A 20,770-nucleotide genomic window follows, 5' to 3' on the forward strand; every position below is an offset into this window, starting at 1 on the left:
GCAGAGAGCAAGCAACCCCTACTCCAACATCCTCCCTAACCCCAACTCCCACCTCGCCGCCGCCCTCCATCCCCCCCCACACATATAGCTTTTCTTTTCCTCATTGCTGTTGTTCATCATCGCTGCTCCTTCACATCAGCACTGCTCAACTCTTGCTCTACACTAGTGCACATTGCTGGATTGCCTACATAGAACCACCAGCAAACGAGCTGCTGCTATCACCAGGTGTTTCCACTCGTGCTCACCTGCTATCCGGATCCAAAGGCAAGTGTAATAAGGCCTTACTTGCATCGTCAGTCCCTTGTCCTCAAAACTTATCTCCTTACTAATGTTTACTTGATGCAATTCTATGGCAGGGCAGCCTCATCTCTTTGGCTGGTGGTGTCCTTCTAGATGAAGGAGGCCCCCAACATGAGGAACGTAGTGGATAGCCTCTCAGACTGATGTGCTTGCTGACATCTTCCGCTACCTCCACGCTTGGTCCTTGTGCTACTGCAAGTGTGTCTATCGCTCCTTGAATCGCGTCATCTCTGACTCCTATCACCATAAGAATCTTTCACAAACTGTCATCGGTTTCTTCTATGGCAGCTAGTGGAAGGGCAATCGCCACTTCACTAGCTTCACTAGTGAATGGCCCTCCTTGTCCTTGTTGTAGTGGCCTCATCCTTTGCTTGCTGTGCCGAGCCTGATGGATTATGGCACTATGTTGTCTGCAATCTAGTGACCCACAAATGGCATGCACTATCAGTGTAGCATTCATTCTATTAGTCAGGCTCGCTTAGGTTTTGACCCAATGTCCTCGCACTTCTATGTGATTGAATTTGTTGAGGTGGAGGGTACGTGCGTAGGTGTGGAGATCTACTCATCTAAAACTACAGCATGGATCTTTAAGGAATTTGAATGGGGCAAGTGTAGTATTATTCTACGTTCAAAATCGAGAAGTGCTTTTCTTAATGGTTTTATGCACATGGTTGAGTACTTTGCGATAGTTGCTGTGGATATGGAGGAAAAGACATGGAGGAGAATTCATAAACCTAGGTGGTGCTAAAATGTCCATCCATCAAGCTTAGGGTCACGTGTGTGTGCTGTGCTGATTTTTGTAACAGGTCTTGGCTTTTAGTGTGGATACTTGAGGACTATGGTACTGATAACTAGGAGTTTGAAGCATGTTGTGGACATGGAGGAACTGTTTGGACACATGAATATGAAAGTTGGTTCTAAGTTTTGGGATGAGGAGTACAGAGTGATTACAGTTCACCTAGAGTGGAATTTTATTTTCCTTGTTGGGATGGATAGAACACTGATTGCATATGACATGGACCGTAGAAAGTTTCATGTCCTCCATGCCTGTGTGATCCAGCTTTTGTAGATCAAGAGGGCGTTTCCATATGAACAAGCTTTACTATCTTCCTTATATTCCCTTGTTCAGGGAGTCATTAGCAGAGCAGTAAAGGTGCATTTCCTGCATTTCGTCGTCACGATAGTCTTTGTTTAGGTAGGGAGTTGTTTTCATTCTATGTATGTATAGGACCAATTTTGGCTTGTTAACTAAAGTAATGGTATGTTCAATATTATTAAATCTATTGCTTTGTTCAGGTTGTGGATCAGAGATGAATAAGAGGGGTTCCATGGTGCATTGGCTACCAATCTGAAGGATGCACTAATTATATTAATTTTGCCTTGCAAGTAGGAGTGCCACATAGAAGGAGCACAACTACGTCGTTTTGGTATGTAAGTATGTATACATCAGTACCTTTAGTATGCTCTATGTACCGCTTGTGTTAGGACATTAGTTGAGAAAGATGTTATGGTAGCATCCATTGTTATTGTAAAAAGTACTCTTATTTGTGAACATGATTTATGGATGTAATGATTATATATCTGTATGCTTTGTGTTCATGAAGCTATTAAGGGCTCAGCTGAATTATTAACTATTGTGAAACTAGATGAAATTCTATCATCATCGGATGTAAGCGCCATTCATTGTTTTGTTATCACCACCGTCGCTATACGTATGATACGATAGGGATCAAAAGTATATCACCACCGAATCCTTTAGTAACCCGACACTGACTAAACGATCATCAAAGGCGAATCGTGTTGTAAGGCGACGGTGACCATGACCTTTGTACTGGTGGATCATACGTTGAAGCGATGGTGGTGTTAACCTCTACACAGGCGTCTCGGCCATCGAAGCGATAGTGAACCCACACAATGCGATGGTGCTGGTGACCACTACACAGGCGACTGATGTGCCCACATGACGGTTTTGATAGCCCTAACATAGGCAGATCATTTGGCAATGCAGCGATGTTAGTGTACATCCATAGCCGGGTCGTGCTCCAATGCGACGGAAGTAAGGACCTAATCACGGACGGATCATAAGCCAATATAGTGGTGTTAGTGTACACCGCAGTCGGTCCCAGATGCCGACTGGTGAAGGCTATGACCATCACTGCCGATAGCTTACTGCCAAGGCCAAAATTGGACTATGATGGGGGTTACGACGTGGCTATGAAAGGTCCAAGTGTAGTAGTCGAGGTCCTCTTTGGGCATCTAGATGGGTCTTGCAATGTTTGATGCCAATTGGAGAAGGTTTGCTTTGGGTTTTGGGCTTTTTTCTCCACGTTACTGGGCCCTGATTTGCCTGGTAAATGGGCCTTATCCTCTTGGGCTCATGTTAGATGTCTGTATTGTTGTGTTTCACATGTACTTTAAGCACATTTTCTATGCTATTCCGATATGTGCTCCTATAAATGATGAATCACCAAAACTTGTGGAACTTGTTAGTTATAAGCCCTAATTCTAAGTTTGATGTTCATATGAGTTCATTTTATATGATATTTGTCGGTTAAAAGTAGGAGTTAAGGACCGCCAACATGGAGTTGCTAGTTGCCACTTGCCCTATTGGTTTGCCTATTACTACACTTGTTATTTCATTATTCGTCTTATGCTTGTGTAGTTGCTAGTGTATCTCAACTAGTTAAGTAGAGTAATTTGACTAGTTGCTTAACTTGTGTAGCATGATATGAGTAGCATATTCGAGTAGCTTGAGTATTCTAGTTGATAGCTACTTAATTTTGTTGCTACTAGAATTGTTTAGGAAAGGCTTTGCATTGAAGTGCTAGGATAGGCGTGCATATTTATTAGGGATCATCTCTCTTACTGATATTATGCCTAGCAGTGTTTGTGTTTTTAAGGGAACTTTTATAGGGTATTGACCCTCCCTCTAGCCATCTAAGTTTACATTGAGTGACCTTGATTGGATCGGGTTTGTTTCCTAGTTTGTTACAAAGAATTAGATCAGATTTAGTCTGATCATTACAGATTGATTGGCTGCTAAGTACATGTAGATGATGCCTTGTCTTCCAAGTCATTGGGATACCCCCTCTAGGTTCGGCCTCCATAGTGATCAACTTAGCCCACCCCATCCCAGTTGGTTGTTTATCCGTGCAGTGAGAGTATACGAGGCCCATAGTACCAACAGTACTGGACCAAGCTCTCTCTCTCTCTCTCTCTCTCTCTCTATATATATATATATATATATATATATATATATATATATATATATATATATATATATATATGAGATCTTGTGTCGTCGATGTGTGTAATGCCCCCTTAGTCAAAGTCACTAGACTCTTGCAAACTTTTATTTTTGCAATGGATAGACTATATTACCGACTTGAAATGTATTGTGATGCACATATGCATCGGAGTTATCAATTGTTTGATAGGTAGATTGGTTGAAGTTGGTGAGGTGTTAGAATTAGGTGAAATTTGGTAAAAAATGGTAATGGTTTGAAGCTTGTGAGTTTGATTGGATCATGAATTGCAGGGAACAGGTTCATATAGTCCTCTTGTACATTGATCCGTGTCCCTTCAAGTTATGGTTGGCCAAAAGTTTGCCCATATATTGAATACTTGAACTGCTCGTGCTCTCGGTGGTTATAGATCTAAGAAGAATTGTCATTTTATCTTATTTATTACTGCTGATCTTCTTAACTAGAATTAGGAATCATTATGTGGATCTACAAATTTTGTCCTACTTTTTTTGTCCTTCTACTTTGACCATTGTGTTGTATTTTTTTATTTATCTCAAAAAAGAAACTTCATTCTTTAGGATCGGTGATATGATATCATTTGTATTCTATTTCTGAGAACTAGGTATTATTTTTTTTATTCACTAAATTTGGTGGGCACGTAAGGCATGGGGAACACAAGCTGTAGTACGAATTGATCACATAATAAGCATAAAAACAGTTCAATTATTAGCAACATCAACTATAAAATGTTAGCGATATGACATAACCGAGTTGATTCGACTGCAAACATAACTACATATATGGAGAGCTATTAAATGCACCAAGTAACATATAGGAATAGCAAATAATCACAATTGGTCACGCATATATGTCCACATCCGTACAAAATCAAATGGACTATCTGACAGGAAGAAGCAACTACTTTGTATGATGGTTGACACTGTTCTAGGACTCGGAAGACTCAATTTTCCAACCTTAAGAATCCATATAATATCTATGGTTTCATCTTAAAGATTGCTAAATGTTGGCATGGCAAAGCCAAAAGATCTATTTTCATATATTGGTAATGTGCTGAATTAGTTATTTTGGAGCGCCCTTTTAGTGTTGTTTCTTCTCAGACAACAGTGGGATCTTAGAGATAAGCTTGGCATCAATCACTTTGTACTGCTTTTTTATCTCAATAAGGGCCTTCTCACCCACAGCATCAACTTGATCTTCGTACTTCTCATACAACATGGGAAGTGTGTATGCCATCAGGAAAACTGCAAAATTGCGATCACTTTCAACATTTGCCGAATGACAATGATCCATAAAAGTACAACGATGATTGTATACACAATACTGTGCTTGAATATGTATATTTTATCCTAATATACAAAATATGATTTTTTGGATGTAACATGAAGTCTATAAGTAAAAAGTTCATGTCGGCGCTTCATCCAATTCCTATTTTCCAGATGATTCCTAAAGAGGAGGTAGAGAAACCAGATATTCTAGTTTGATTGTTTCACACTGATTTCAAATCAAAAATCTTAGTATGGTGTATCACAATGTTTGATATGATCAAAATTATCTCTTGATTTAAGAATTAAGAGACCTTTTTTTTAGAAAAAAAAAAGAAATAGTTCTTACGGTTTTCAGTTCAATTGTTGATCAACAAAATGAGGGAGAGAGCACACATAAATGGGATGCTACCTCGGAAGAGAAAATAAAGAAAAAATTGTATCCTCGTATTTTGTTGTTAAAATGTGATCAATAAATTTAGAAGAGCCTATCAGCACTTAGGCCTTAGCATGTTGTTGTTTTACTCTTAAAAGTACATTGCAGATATTCATAGACCAAGTGGCACAATCATAAAACTGACAGTTCAAACTTAATCACATTTCACACTTTATTTTTGTATATGCAAGAAACTCTTTATTTTGATTGTAAGTACCTGAATGCAATCAAAATTCGTTTATATTTTAGTGCATTATTTAAATTATTTATTCAATCAAAGTAATTTATATAAAGTACTATGCAGTAATGTATTGTGGTGTAGATAAGGAATTTACTAGTGTAAGACAGAGTCAAGAAGCTGAAGCAGCTTCCAACTATGGAAATGAACCACAGCACCGCAATTGTCTGCCAAAAAAAGGAAGGCTATAATAAAAAAGCTCAGCAACATCTTAATTAAATCAGAAAAAAAGAGGTGGTAGAAATCAGGTTAATTACCATCAGATATGTTTTCAAATCTTTTCCAGAAGCAACATTGCGCAATGTATAGAAAGCCTCATTGATTTCTTTCCTTGCAATCTGAGCTACCTTCAGGCATTGAACTTCAGATAGAATGACCTCTGGGAACTTTGGAGGAGACCTGAAAAAACCTGAAGACGTCATATTATCTCCAAAGATGTAACCATATCATAGCTAAAAACTACACAAATCTTCTGTGCAATATGTACAGGTGAACAATTATTAGGCAATTCTTTGCATTTGGTGTAACAAAGAACCTTGCTCAAATTAAACAGAGTATGACTTGAATAACTAACATTTAAAATACTATGAAAATATGTTTGCTTAACACATACGGATGAGAATTTTTGGGGTTCTTCAACAAATAAAAAGCAAAGTAGTGGATTTGTTTGGTTTCAAATTAAAATTAAGGACCAAATTAAAAGGCTAAGAATACTGGGAGGAACATAAGCGATGACCTGTTGACAAAGGATGCAGCATTGGACCAGACGAACCAGACGGTGAGAAACACAATTAGTGCGTGGCAGAGGAAGGTAAGGAGGTGGTAGCCGATGCCCTCGAATAGTAGCCAGATCACAGTGACCCCTGCCAAGATGCTCCCGGATTCCTGTTTATTCCTCCACAGCACAAGATCGGCGGCTAAATCAAAAGGAATATTAGATGCCATTGTCATCCGTGGTTGTTGCACACCTTATAGATTGACAAAAGTTAAAAAAACAAAAAGAACTCACAAATTACACAAACAATATATGGTTTATTGTGTCAATTCATGTTTCAAAAGACATAGTGTTCCCTTCTTTTTTCTATAAAGAAAACAGATGGGAACAAAATTCACAAATTTCTCCCTTCCTAACTTATGTGTACCTTTGCCTCCTCCGAGAACGTGATGCAGTGGATGTTTCCTCCCGAAGAGCTTCTTCTTCTTAGACTTCTTGGGCTTCTTGTCATCATCTGAGTCCGAAGAGGAGGACGACGATGAGTGCTTGTACTCATGGATCTTCTCGTTGATCTTCTCTAGGAGTGAGCCGTGCTCTTCACTTTCAGACATCATTCCCTACCCTGACTTCCCTCACAAAACATGAAAACTGAGTTAAAAATCTAAACACACCCATCTACCAAATAACATAACTGCGACCATGCACTACTATAAGTCGAGACATAACACCATGATCTTTAGAATGTAACACCCACAAAAGTCACAAAATCTTAGAAAAGGGGATAAAGACCGATGTGATGGAAGGACTAATGAATGGCCTATTTTTATGAAGATCAAGATCACTTACATCCACAAGTGGATTTATTTAATGACTCTCCTATCGCCCCTCCCCCCTCTGCTTGCAGTTTATTTTTTATTTCAGTTCTGGGTCTCTATGGCTTTACCTTCTTCTCTATCGTTGGGATGGAAACCGAAATTGAAGGAGGCTGCATCGTAGAAATAATGGTGTGGAGCCAAAGGCGGGGACAATCACAAATAGCAACCGATCCCTCATTACTCTGCTAATGTCTAAACGTGCAAAAGCCTACCTCCTGCCCTCCTGCGTGTATCCAATGTAACAATATGTTGTATTATTAGCCATGCGCTAATATACGTAGTAACTTCAACCAATCACAACTCCTATTGTGCTGCAAGTTGCCACTGAACTTCCTCCCTTCCACCCAAGTCTGAGCTCAAATGCTCGATATATACAAACCACGTCTACATGCAACCGCACAGCTTATTCACGCGCTGTGATTGGTCACGTGCATATCGGGTGTGTGCCCGACCCAGCATGCATGTCAGTGGAAATGTTTAGTATGTCATAGTGAGGTTGTTTTTTTACCTTGCTCCACTGCTGTAGTGTTGGTGCCTCGCTCGCTGCTGGTATGCTTGCCTGGCAAGTGGTCGCTTCTCCCTAATCTCTCTCGTCACAGGCCACACAGGCGTTACAAATGAATGAAGAGATGTTGCTCACATGCATGTTGACATAGGGAGAGAAGCCCTCCCTGTCCACTGGTCGAGGATGCCCCGAGAGCCCCACCAGCAAAGTGCAAATTAAAGGAGCAACGCCAGCTAACGGGGCGTGATGATGGGGTGCGGGGGTGGCGAGTGCAAGAGCACGATTGGAGCGGCTATTGGCGGAGCTATGGGTGACACACGTGGCACAAGGCAAGCGAAGTGAGTGGCAGCGGTTGCAGCTACGTCGCAGTCGAGGCGAGGCGGCTGCTGGGCGGCGCACCTGAGGCTTGGCAGTGTTGGAGGCTTAAGGGCATGGTGGCACATGCAGGCCCACAGTCAGACATCAAGAGAAACTCATCGGAGTTGAAAAAGAAACATGTGGCGTGATTAAGAAACTCATCGAAGTTGAAAAGAAACAGGTGAGGATGGAGGCAAAATCATTCATATAAAAGTACGATAGGTGTTAGTCGGGTCCTCGGCAATGGCCCAAATAACTACGAGGGAGAAGAAGTGGATTTAAAATTCGCCCCTCTAAATGAGATCTAAACATGTATGTGGACCAAAGATATCGCGGGTGTATGTAACAGTGTATTTTATATATAATAAAAAATATAATGGTATGATTTTAAATAGTTGAACAATATATATACTTGTGGCAATCTCCATTTGTAATGGTACGAATCAAATTCATCCTTTCTTCGTCCTCTTCTATCCCAGTGCCACTGTCGTAGCTGCTCCCCTCCCACCCGTGCTGCCTCACTCCCCTATCATGGCCCCACTAGGGCCTTGTCTTCTTTGTCCTGCACTGCTACTTATCATTTAGGTTCAGCCTTATTTCACTTCTTTTCTTCAGCTGACTTATTTCTCATCCTTGCCACTGTTGTGGCATCCGCTGCACTTCCATTTCTATCCTCCGATGCCCGCTCTACCACTTAGTCTTGAGTTAACACCACCCGCTTGACCATCAACGATGCCACTTGTCCTATTCGGAACATGTGGCTGCGGATCTGCGACTCCCCCAGCGGTACAAGGGAGACAACCACTGTCCGTTGGCCATACAAACTGTAGGTTTGAGAGTACTTTGAATCCGCTGCCGCATCCACCCAATGGCATGACTGACGTTGGGAGCCCTAGTCACCCTCCACCTCCCATTCCCCCTCCCGCACCCATACAGACACCACACACAATAAAAGCAAGGAAGAGAGCTTGCTACTTGAATCCTATCGATCTAGTTGGGACGCTGTCGACGAGATATCACCAATAGTCCACCGTGGGGTATACCCATGATGGCAGATTGTATGGGGAGGTGCGCATGAACAAGAACTAGATGGCAACAAAGACACAAGATTTAGACAGGTTCGTGCTAGTCAACTCGACGTAATACCCTAATCATGTGTTCTTTTGGTTTGTATTGGCTATCTGATATGATTGAATGATTTTTGAGGGGGTCCCCTACCCACCTTATATAGCTGGGGGTAGGGTTACAGGTCGGTCAGAACTAAGTCTAATTGGGTAAGCGATAAGCTTTACATGGAATCAAATATTCGGCATATCCTAACAGATTAATCACCATCTTCTGGATATCTTCTAGAAGCCTTCCAGTGTACACTGACCAGTGCCGTGCGCCGCAAGTCTTGATGTCGTGGGATGGACCGTCTCTAATGGTGCGGCCCATGTCCCTTGTCGAGGATACCTAGGAGTATATCCGCCACAGTAGTCCCCGAGCATGTGGTAGGACCACCCAAATTATATGGCCCACGTGCACCTATCATTGTCCTAAAGACCTCTTACTGTTGCACACGTGAGCCAGATAACTCTAGGTAGTCTGTCGGGTATCCTCAGGAACCCTGAATCATCCACATTTTATGACTCATACAGGATCAACCATATAGTTACCACAATATTACAACATTTGGTACAAAAATAACTTACATCGGAGTGTGGAAGACTTATTAACATTAGGTTACAAAACATGTTGAAGTAAAAACTTAACTTAAGTTTCAAAAGGTGAGTAATACTACAGAAGCAACTTAGGTGAAGCACCTAAGGTAGAAGCGATAGCCAGATCATGTCGAGCCCACCGACATGACCTCGATTAGCAGCATAAGTCAGAACCTACAACAGGGGTTAACAAACCCTGAGCACTTGAGGGTACTCAACAAGTCTTACTCGACTAAACGAAAAGACTCCAAGGGCATGCTGGCTTAAATGAAAGTTTGAAGCAAGAATAATTTTTATAGAAAAGCTTACTATAAGTGGATCCTTACTTTCAATGTTTTAGCTTTGCATTAAGTTATTATCAATATCCAATTTGTACCTAGTTCTAAATCAAGCACTTCATAAACCATCTCATCTCATTCTATTTCATTTTCATAAGTAACCATGTTTCATTGATTAACTACAATGTATGGTCAGAGGGTTGAGTCTCCATAAACGAGGGACAACGATGATTCGAATCGATTAGGCCCAATAGGGGTTTCCTTACCACATGACCTCCATATATCAATCTTCACTTGAATCCTTCAAAACAAGAATGGATTCACGCCACCCGAGAGCACATACTCCACCTCCGTACGTCATCCTGGATGTTTTCGTAGGGTGGGTACATGCTACTCTCACCATCTCTCCACTCCTAGTGCTGCGGTTGTCCTTTCTCATAATGGAATAGCTGAGGTATTAGGCTTACCGGAGTATGTGGCCAGTACTGCAAAGACTCAACCACACACTAGGCCTACAACGAACGGTCCTCAATCGACACAGGCGGGACGAGCACCACTTGGCAAACCTGTCTACCCAAGAACACTTAACATAACATCAAGTCCTGCCCGGTCTCAATTCAAACATTATCATAATCATGGTGTTCTCATGGCCATAAGCAGAGTCGAGAAGAGCAAGGTAAACCTGTTTCTCTAGAACGATAACCATCATTCGACTTCTATCGAAGTCTAAGCATTACTAAGCATTAGAGATATCGACCTACATATACTATACTAGTGGGGTAACAACTAAGGATACCTAAATATGAAGGTAATCATACTAGCAACTGGTGTTCGACCAACTCCTAATTACTTAATGCACAACTCACAAGACATAAAGTGTAATAAAGCTTTGTAAGTACTAGAGAAGGGTTTATGTTTCGGGGCTTGCCTGTGTTGCAGAGAAGGTTAGATTCCATAGAAGGACTACTGAGGTCAAACTTGGCACCAACACCACTGGTGGATGAACCTTCTCCAAAACTTGATCAACACGAATCATCTCATTCTCGTGCACTACACATAATAAATGATGATGGCTTAACATGATGGAATGAATGCCATGATGCATGAAGGAACTTAAACAAACTTAAAAAAGTTGAGTACAACTTTCCTTCACTAAAGAACTAGGGCTATTATTATAAAATCATTTTAGTTATTTATCCAACAAGTTAATTAGTTGTTATCATGAAAGCAACACTTATTATATTATACTAGTCAAGCAAGATAAGGTATTTAACTAACATTACATCAAGTTCAGCCACGAGGCAAGCAAGGATCATTACATGACCTAAACACATGTATTTACTAACTAGTCATTTGAGTAAACTATTTTATTTATTAGCTAACCAGTTAATTATGAGCACAACAAAGAAGTAAAAGAGTTGCCAAGGAATAGCAGGGGTTTTGTGTTCCAAGGTCCACAAATAAAGCCCAAAATACACCAAAGCCATTCAAGTAATTTCCTAATTCATTTTAGCATTTATTAATTAAAGAAAAGGCATTTAAACACGCATAAATTAATTGACCAAGTTAGAATTTTCAAAACAGTACCAAACTTTTCATGAAGATAGATCTAAGCATTTTAAGCATACACAAAAAGTTTCATGATTAAAGGATAATTATTTTAGCCTATAAAAATCATGGAATGTCCATTTTATAATTAAACAATGTAACTTTTAAGCATAACAAAACTACTCAAAATACCCATCTCATATTTTTCCTATGTAGAGTACATGATAGCAAAGGTACACAAAAATTATAACAATTTTATCAGCTCTAATTATTTAATTATGAATTTTACAAGAAATTGCACATTTTAACATTTTATGAAAAAGATAAAACCGGCTCAGACTTTTCTCACTCACCCGCAGCCAGCCACAGTGACTGACATGTGGGGCTAGGTCCACGGCATAGTGCTGGCCGCACTGACCGTGGTGACGCTGGCTTTGACCAGCGGGTACTCATCATCCGGTGAGGATTCTAGGCGCTGGCAAGCACACCAGCATGCTCCCCATAACCTCGCGCACATGACTAGGGTATTGGTTGATCGAGCTAGGGTTTGTAGCGAGCTTGGCCACACCCATGGTGGCACGGTGGCGCACGGCATGGTAGCGCGGTGGCAAATTCGCCGCTTCGGCACAAGACTGGTCCGACTAAGGTACACTAGAGCACAAGAGGGCTCACCATGACATGTAGGATTTGGTAGTTGAAGAGGAGACGTGGAGGAGATGCATTATTGATGTTTAGGGTGCAGTGCAGGCGGTGTGCACCAGCGGTGAAGCGATGTTCTAGTGTGACCTAAAGGGGAACAGGATCAACCATCAAGTCGATGAGCTTCGCGGTGCCAAGGCGACTACAAAACAGAAGAAAAAAAGGGAGAGAGGGTAGCCAGAGGTGGCTAGCAATGGTTAGGTGTTCACGGTGGCTTTTTGGACGGCTATGAGGAAGAACGATGGTGCGTGGCTGACTCCGTAGCTAGAGGCGATGTGAGCGGGTCAACAAGGGGCGCATGGGTGAGGTGGAGCTATGAACAAGAGGAATTGGGCACTGGCGGTGCAATGGCGATGAATTGCGCCGGTGAAGCAAGGCTTGACGGCAGCTGCTGAAAGAGGAAAAAGGGAAGATGGCCACTGGGTCGATGATTTAACGACGAGGGCGAGGCACAAGTGAGCGATAGTAGTTGCTTCATGCTGTCACCGTGAATGCAGCTACATGCCAAGTGCATAAATGACGTGAACTAGGGTGGCGGGCGGCCACTGATGATGAGTAGAGGAGCAGGCTACTACCGGAGTTTACAGTCGCTGACTGAAACCCCTTCTTCTCCTTCCTTATACTCTTGATTCCAAATAGAAACTCAAAAAACTTCCTCACTATCGCTAGTTCATCTACACGAGCTCTCCAACTTTTCTTATAGGCTCAACTTCTAATTCGAACTGGATTGAGAGATCAAAGATGAGGAACAAGGATATTTGAAACTGAAACACTGGATTCAGTTCTAGGGTTTTGTAAACTGTTTTGCTTAGCAAACTTTGGCATTTAATTAGTGATCGACCATCTAACAAACATCACAACCAAAGGCGCAATAAAAAGGTTCAAACATTGCACTAATTCATGGAACAATTGTTACACAAATTTTATTCATGAAAATTCATTTAATAAATCATCAAAGATTGGATTTAAACACTGTTTCTCAAGGACGTAGGCAAAAATTGGCTAAGTTTGAAAATTAGCCTCAAATCAAATCTTTGGGCTCCAATTTAAACATGTTTGACTTGAAAACTCAAACAAACTTTGATTCTATATTACAAAGCACAATTTATACTACAAATTTTATTTTAACAAAATTTGAATTGTTTAAGCAAATTCACTTAAATAAATTCACAAAGACCATTAATTGATATTAATGACACATTTCATGCAACAGCTTTAACACAACATATGCAACATTGACATGCTATGATTGAAACATGAAATGCATCTAGGCGATTGTTAACGATAGTTAACAACCATTATAAACCATCAAAGAAACATGAATAAGGGCATAAATACGATCACCAACAAAGGTCTAGGGGTTTAAACCAATAAATTCCATGAGTTTTGGTGAATCTGTATTTTCTGCAGGGTTTAACCATAAAATTATCAAGGTGGACCTACATGTCAGATTTAATTGCACTTATCCGCCGTGAAATGGACACTAAAAGGTTCTAGAGGACACCAGAGGACACCACGCCGAGGCAAAGAGGTAGAGGCTGCTAGGTGGGGCCACCTAGACTCACCTGTAGGTTGCCCGGCCCCTAGGCCCACTTGTCAGTCTCCACTGTTGCAATGTCGGTTCTCCACCGCCTCCTAGGTTGCATCTATGCCGTTCCTTAAGTCTGTTTGATCCATGGGTTCGCGTTTGATGCTCTGGGCTATATATACCAGCCCCCTGCCACCCCCTAAGGCATCAAGTCATTTGAGAAGACAGAAACCCTAATCATCCTCAGAGCTCCATCAATTCTAGGGAATAGCTAGTTAGGTTAGGTCTAGAGGGAGGCAAGCAGGCTTCGCTTGGATTCTCGATCATGTCAAGATCGTGGTTTGGTATAATCCTTGTACCCCCTCTCTTTTGTATCTCCATTATTTTTATATTCTTGCTACAATTGTTATGATAATATTAGTATTCATCTTATTTATGTTCTTTGTTATAATGTTCATCGTCTACTTTGATTATATACTTAGTATAGCTAGTTTATCATTATGTTTATGCATAAGTTCACAAAGCGCTCGCTCCAAAATACACGAGCTGAGTGGTCAACATTGTGTAAGCATGGTGCTTATACGTTGTTTACCTACGGATACACCCTATATTCCGAGCCATGTGGTAGATCGCGGATGTGACACTCCCGTTGAGTCCTTTGTAGTCCACTCCCCGAATATAGGTATACAAGTAGGATCTAGTTACGAAGAAAGACAAGCTTGGTTCTTAATCTTCCTTAGTAATATCCCTTATTTGTAGATATAAAGATGATCTTAGCCATGATTACTAGGTGTAATTGCACTAATCAATGTATGCATTAACTTATAATTAAGAATGACTTAGGAATTATTCCTCTAATATTCTAACTAACCATGCTAATGCCATCGAAAGGAGTACTCTGAGTGATTTATCATCATCATTGATCAATACTTTTCATATCTCTTATCCTATGACTTACCCCTGTTATGAGTAGAATATTGGCTATGGTTTACTTCTCCATCAATGGTATAAGTTATCAATACATGTCCGTGCTAGACCTTCCCTGTGGTAAAATATAAATAATGATACCTGAATTACTCCCGGCTGAAGTGCTACAATGGTATAATTATCTATGCGCTTGCAGATTCCTTTTCATTCATATATCTTTATATTCTTTCTACTCACATAAAATGATAAAGAACTACTTAGTATCATTCTAGTAGTGATTGATGAGGACATCACTTTTTTAGAGGTACCCGCTGATCCTCCAACCGTCATGCAAGGTCCAATGACCCGGGCTCGAAAGCGACAACTCAATTTAGAGGTGAGCTCGTTCTTAAGCGATACTTTTCATACTTTTGAGAATAGACTACTACCTAATGATGTTATCTTGCTTAGGAACATTGGAGAGGGTCATGAAGGACTTAGAGGAAGTGGTGGAGGTGATGATGACCAGCAAGGACGTCCAACACAAGCCGAAGGCCCAGTCGAACAAGAATTCGAGTCTGCCTCGGCCTCCAGGACCAGTCTGCCTTAAACTGGTCACCCAAGACGCATTCGGACTCTGTTTTCGATGAACCACATATGGATGGAAAGATAATTTGATAAGGAAGCCAATCCAAGTGGTTTCACATTAAAAGCTCTTCGGAATCAACAGGAATCGTTGAAACAAGTTAGCATCCAGAATCTGCCAGGGTGCTACGACACCTTCTTTTGGTTCGTTGGACCGTGTATTGTGTTTGGGCCCATTAGGGGGCGTGTCCAGGGTAGGCAATGACCCTAAGACCTTTATAATCATATGCCGCCACCATCATTAGGGTTTGGGTTTTGCTTAGATTATTCTGTCAAGAATAGTTTCGCCATTCATCGGTTTGTGAGACCCCAACTTCGTGAGATAATCATTCATCTGCAATTTGGTTGTGTTCTTTCTTGTTCTTGCTTGTGTTCTTTGTTGCGCAGGCAGGGATTAGCCTTCTTGGCGAGGTCAACCTGGTCCATGACTTGGTTGATAACTAGAGGAGCCGTGGTGCTAAGATTGCAGGGTTCGATCTTTTGATCTGAAGCTGGATCGGTGTGTCATTCTCCGCCACAACGATTGTTACCATCACCTGACGGAAGATCAGGATCCCCGTCTCCATTAAGTGGTAATCAGAGCTAAGGTATACTGTCAGGTTCACTTTTATTCCCTAGTTTTGAGTGTTTCGCATTCGTCCCATAGTCCAATGCCATACTCGTTTTTCCTGTCCTAGAACCTTCCGCGCCATAGCCTTTGCATATTTTAGTTTCAGAGTTCATCGTGTTGAGTTTGTGTCCTGGTCGAGGTCTTGTTGCTGGTTAGGTCATATTAGAGTCCAGTTCGTGTGTTTTCCCCCATCGTTTCCATCAAATCTTTGCTGTTGTGACCAGTTTTGCGCACATTGTTCCCATTTTGTCCTCTAATTCGGAGCCAATTCTTAAAACTAGTCTAGTTTTCGTATACAAACTCCGATTTCGACGTTCCATATATCAAAATTGATCAAAAATTTTTTTGGATCCATCCATCCCTAGCGTCGCCAGGGTCGGAGAATTTTAAATTGGTCAAAAACTAGTCACAAGATCATCTTTTCGTGGTCACAAGCTTTTTGTCGATTTTGAGCACGTCTTCTGAAATTTCCACAGGCCATGTCTTTCACTTGTTTGAGCTCATATTTTGTCGATTTTGTGCTCCTAAGTGAAGGAAAAATATCAAAAAAAAATAAAAAGAAAAAGTCGAAATTTCCCAAAAAAACAACGACAGCCCAAAAAATATAAAAAAAGAGAGGGGCAAAAGAGGAACAATATCTAGAGGAGCACATAGAGAAGACCAAAGTGAGCTGTGTTTGTGTGTGTTGTCTGGTTCCTTGTTTGTGTTGCTGTTTCCATCCACCATACTTGTTTTTCATACACCTATCACCTTGCTATCCACCATACTTTTGTCACACATCTGGTACTTGGAACATTTTAGACCAGCAACGAGAACAAGTACTTTGGACTATAATTCAGCATTACTTTCTGTTACTGACTTGTGTGCCAGATATACATATTACTCTTCATGTGCCTTCCAAGCTCCACAAACTCTTCAGATTAGTACAGACAAAGGGCCTTGCAATCTCGGTACCACTGCCTCACAGGTATCACGAACCAGCCGCCAGTTGTACCACCCACTGCTTGTGTTGGTAAGAACTTTGTAAGAGCTTGGTAAGATGCTTCCATTTGCTATGAAAAGTGACACCATTGCAACCACGTAGTCATTTGGTAGGGATAACTTTCACCTGTTTGTTCCTGTTTTTGTGTTTTCAATGGCAGGAGGTGAACAGACTAGAGATAACAATCCTAAGGGATTCAACGAGTGTGTTAGCCAAGAGCAACTACAAGCTATTGTAGAGGATGCCCAAAAAAGGATGAATGAGGCCATCAGGAAGGCCATCACTGATGCACTCATTGAACTCAACATTGGCAATAGCATGGAGAGATTGGACAAGTGAATTTCCACACTAACCGACAAGGTTACTGAGTTGGAAACCTTTGTGGTGGGCAACAACGACGTCTCCGGTAGCAACACCGATGGTCAAGACACGGTGCATGATGCCAACGAGAACATAGGTCGAGCAGCTTTCCGACAAGAGAGACTATGACAACATCTTCGCCGCAACACGATAGGTATGGGTGGTGTCCACCACCACCGTCAAGGTAATAATCACCGTGTGCCCGATGATCCTTATGCTAAAATTAAGTTCACAATACCATCTTTTTTGGGTCATTATGATGCTGAGGGATATCTTGATTGGGAGATGATGGTAGAACAAAAGTTTAGTGCCCACCTTGTACCTGAGCAGCATAGAGTTAGACAAGCTACTAGTGAGTTTAAGGACTTTGCCATTATTTGGTGGAATGGGCTAGCTGCACAAAATGCTTTACCTGGTACATGGGAAGAACTTAAGGTAGCTATGCGTGATCATTTTGTTCCTCCTTATCATAGAGACTTACGTAAGAAATTGATGCGTTTAGAACAAGGAGATAAATCTGTACAGGATTACTATGGTGAGCTCCAAAAGGGATTGATGCACTGTAGTGTTGTGGAGGGAAACGAAGATGCCATTTGTCATTTTCATTTGGGTTTGAGGTGTGAGATTTAGGACATTGTTGATTATAAAGAATTTAACACTGTCAACCAGTTGTTTCAGTTTGCTATGCTTGTAGAAAAGGAATTGTAGGGGCGTGAACAGTAGGGCAAGAGCAAGGTCAGCACCAGCACATACACGCCACGCTCTGCACCATCTTCGGGGCTAACCAAGCCAACCACTTTTCGGGCGCCTCCACCAGCGAGCAAGCGACCAGCAGCCTCTAGAGTTTCCGCTACACCTAAGGCACCTCCCGCACGACCTTCAGATTCAGGTAAAAATTCTTTGCAGGTGCCTACCAAGAGTTCCTCATCCATTGCATCGATGGGACGCACTTTGGGTATTTAGTGCCACCGCTGCCATGGCATTGGCCATGTGCAGAAGGACTGCCCAAGTCAGCGGGCATATATTGCTACAGAAGGTGGTTACATCAGCACCTCTGACATTGAGGATGAAGAAGACCAAGATACAGATGAGGATGACGTCAAAGTCCTTGGTGACGAGGCCACGACGTCCTATAGGAGCATCATTGTACAACGGGTGCTCAACTCACAAGTCCAGCAACCTAAGAAGCTACAACGCCATAACTTGTTCTAGATTTTCTTCATCATCAGCGATTGTCGAGCACATGTCATTATTGATGGAGGTAGCTGCAACAATTTGGCGAGTTCTGATTTGGTCAAGAAGCTTGGCTTGACCACACGCCCACACCCATGTCCATACCATATTCAGTGGCTAAATGATTCATGTAAAGCAAAGGTAACACAAACTTGTAGAGTTTCATTTTCCATTGGTTCTTATGCTGATTCTGTTGATTGTGATGTGGTACCTTTGCAAGCTTGTTCACTCTTATTGGGTCATCCTTGGGAACATGATAATGATGCTACACACCATGGTAGAAGTAATAAATACACTTTTGTGCATAAAGGAAAGAAAATTACTTTGGTACCTTTGACCCCTACTCAAATTGTACAAGCTGATAGAGAACGCGCTGCTAGTTTGAATGATGTTCAATCTAAAAATCAGCAAGTTGCTAATTCTATTTTCCCACCTAAAAAGGATAAGTCTACATCTATTTCTAAGGATGAGGGAATTAAATTGAAGGGTGGTGTTATGCTTGCAACAAAATGTGACTACTGAAATTTCTGATGATGATATTTGCTATGCTTTGGTATGCAAACGAGCTATGTTTTCGCTTGATGATATTGTTAGCTTGGTACCTCCTGCTGTCACTAACCTTTTGCAGGAGTATGAGGACATTTTTCCAGCTGAGATAACCCCGGGGCTGCCACCTACGAGAGGGATAGAGCATCAAATCGATTTGATTCTAGGAGCAACCTTGCCCAACCATGCTGCCTATCGAACAAATCCCGAGGAGACTAAGGAAATTTAGCGGCAAGTCCAAGACCTATTGGACCGTGGGTGTGTACGTGAAAGCCTTAGTCCTTGTGCCATTCCTATACTTTTGGTTCCTAAGAAAGATGGAACTTGGCATATGTGTGTTGATTGTAGAGCCATCAATAATATTACTATTCGGTATCGTCATCCTATTCCTAGGCTAGACGACATGCTAGATGATTGTGTGGTTCTATAATTTTCACTAAGATTGACTTGCGAAGTGGGTACCACCAAATTAGAATGAAACTTGGAGATGAATGGAAAACTGCATTTAAAACCAAAATCGGGTTGTATGAGTGGTTAGTAATTCCTTTTGGTTTGACAAATGCACCTATCACTTTCATGCGCTTAATGAATGAGGTTTTAAGAGCTTTTATTGGACATTTTGTGGTAGTTTACTTTGATGATATATTGATTTACAGCAAGTCTTTTGATGAACATATGGATCACTTAAGTGCTATTTTTAATGCTTTACGTGATGCACGTCTATTTGGTAACCTTGAGAAGTGCATCTTTTGCACGGATCGAGTTTCTTTTCTTGGCTATGTTGTAACTCCACAGGGAATTGAGGTGGATGAGATGAAAATTGAAGCCATAAAGAGCTGGCCGGTTCCCCAAACCGTCACACAGGTGAGGAGTTTTCTTGGTCTTGCAGGATTCTACCGCCGCTTCGTCAAAGATTTCAGCACCATTGCTGCCCCATTGCATGAGTTGACAAAGAAAGGAGTGGTGTTTCATTGGGGAGAGGCACAAGAGGAGTCCTTTGACACTTTGAAGGACAAGCTTACACACGCACCATTACTGCAACTTCCAAATTTTGGTAAGACTTTTGAGCTAGAATGTGATGCTAGTGGAGTTGGCATTGGTGGTGTTTTGATGCAAGATGGTAAACCAGTTGCTTACTTTAGTGAAAAATTGCATGGTCCTGTTCTTAATTATTCCACGTATGATAAAGAATTGTATGCACTTGTTCGTTCTTTAGAGACGTGGCGTCATTATTTGTGGACTAAAGAATTTGTTATTCATTCTGATCATGAATCGCTTAAGTATCTTCGCTCTCAAAATAATCTGAATCGTAGGCATGCTAAATGGGTTGAATTTATTGAATCTTTTCCTTATATTATCAAACACAAGAAAGGGAAGGATAATGTGATTGCTGATGCTTTGTCTAGAAGATATACATTACTGTCCCAACTTGATTATCGGATTTTTGGTCTTCAATCCATTAAAGAACAATATGCGCTTGATCCTGATTTTAAGGATGTGTTGCTTAATTGTAGAGAGGGATGCACATGGAATAAGTTTATGATCAGCGATGGGTTTTTGTTTAGAGCTAACCGCCTATGCATTCTAGTTGGTTCTGTTCATCTTTTGTTATTGCAGGAGGCACATGGAGGTGGATTGATGGGACATTTTGGTGCCAAGAAGACAGAGGAGGTGCTGTCCACACACTTCTTTTGGCCAAGGATGAGGCGAGATGTAGAGCGGTATGTGGCTCGGTGTGCCACATGTCAAAAAAGCTAAGTCGCGGTTGAACCCACATG

At 41.4% G+C, this 20,770-nt stretch overlaps 1 protein-coding gene across 2 annotated transcripts; it reads right to left on the minus strand.

Moving 5' to 3' along the window:
* Positions 1-4,377: 4,377 nt before the first annotated feature.
* On the minus strand, positions 4,378-7,197 carry LOC136518385 (reticulon-like protein B1). Of its 2 annotated transcripts, none has more exons than XM_066512035.1 (6): positions 7,064-7,197; positions 6,645-6,843; positions 6,239-6,419; positions 5,760-5,901; positions 5,600-5,669; positions 4,378-4,807 (listed from the first exon to the last, which is right to left on the minus strand). In XM_066512035.1, the coding sequence occupies exons 2-6, from the start codon at positions 6,829-6,831 to the stop codon at positions 4,644-4,646; spliced, it is 744 nt and encodes a 247-aa protein (XP_066368132.1). In that variant the 5' UTR covers positions 6,832-6,843; positions 7,064-7,197; the 3' UTR covers positions 4,378-4,643. The 2 variants fall into 2 exon arrangements, with proteins under 2 accessions (XP_066368132.1, XP_066368130.1); XM_066512033.1 differs by having other exon boundaries at positions 5,600-5,687.
* Between the last annotated feature and the right edge of the window lie 13,573 nt (positions 7,198-20,770).

This window comes from Miscanthus floridulus, chromosome 17 (assembly GCF_019320115.1).
Source record: "Miscanthus floridulus cultivar M001 chromosome 17, ASM1932011v1, whole genome shotgun sequence".
Taxonomy (NCBI): Eukaryota; Viridiplantae; Streptophyta; class Magnoliopsida; order Poales; family Poaceae; genus Miscanthus; species Miscanthus floridulus.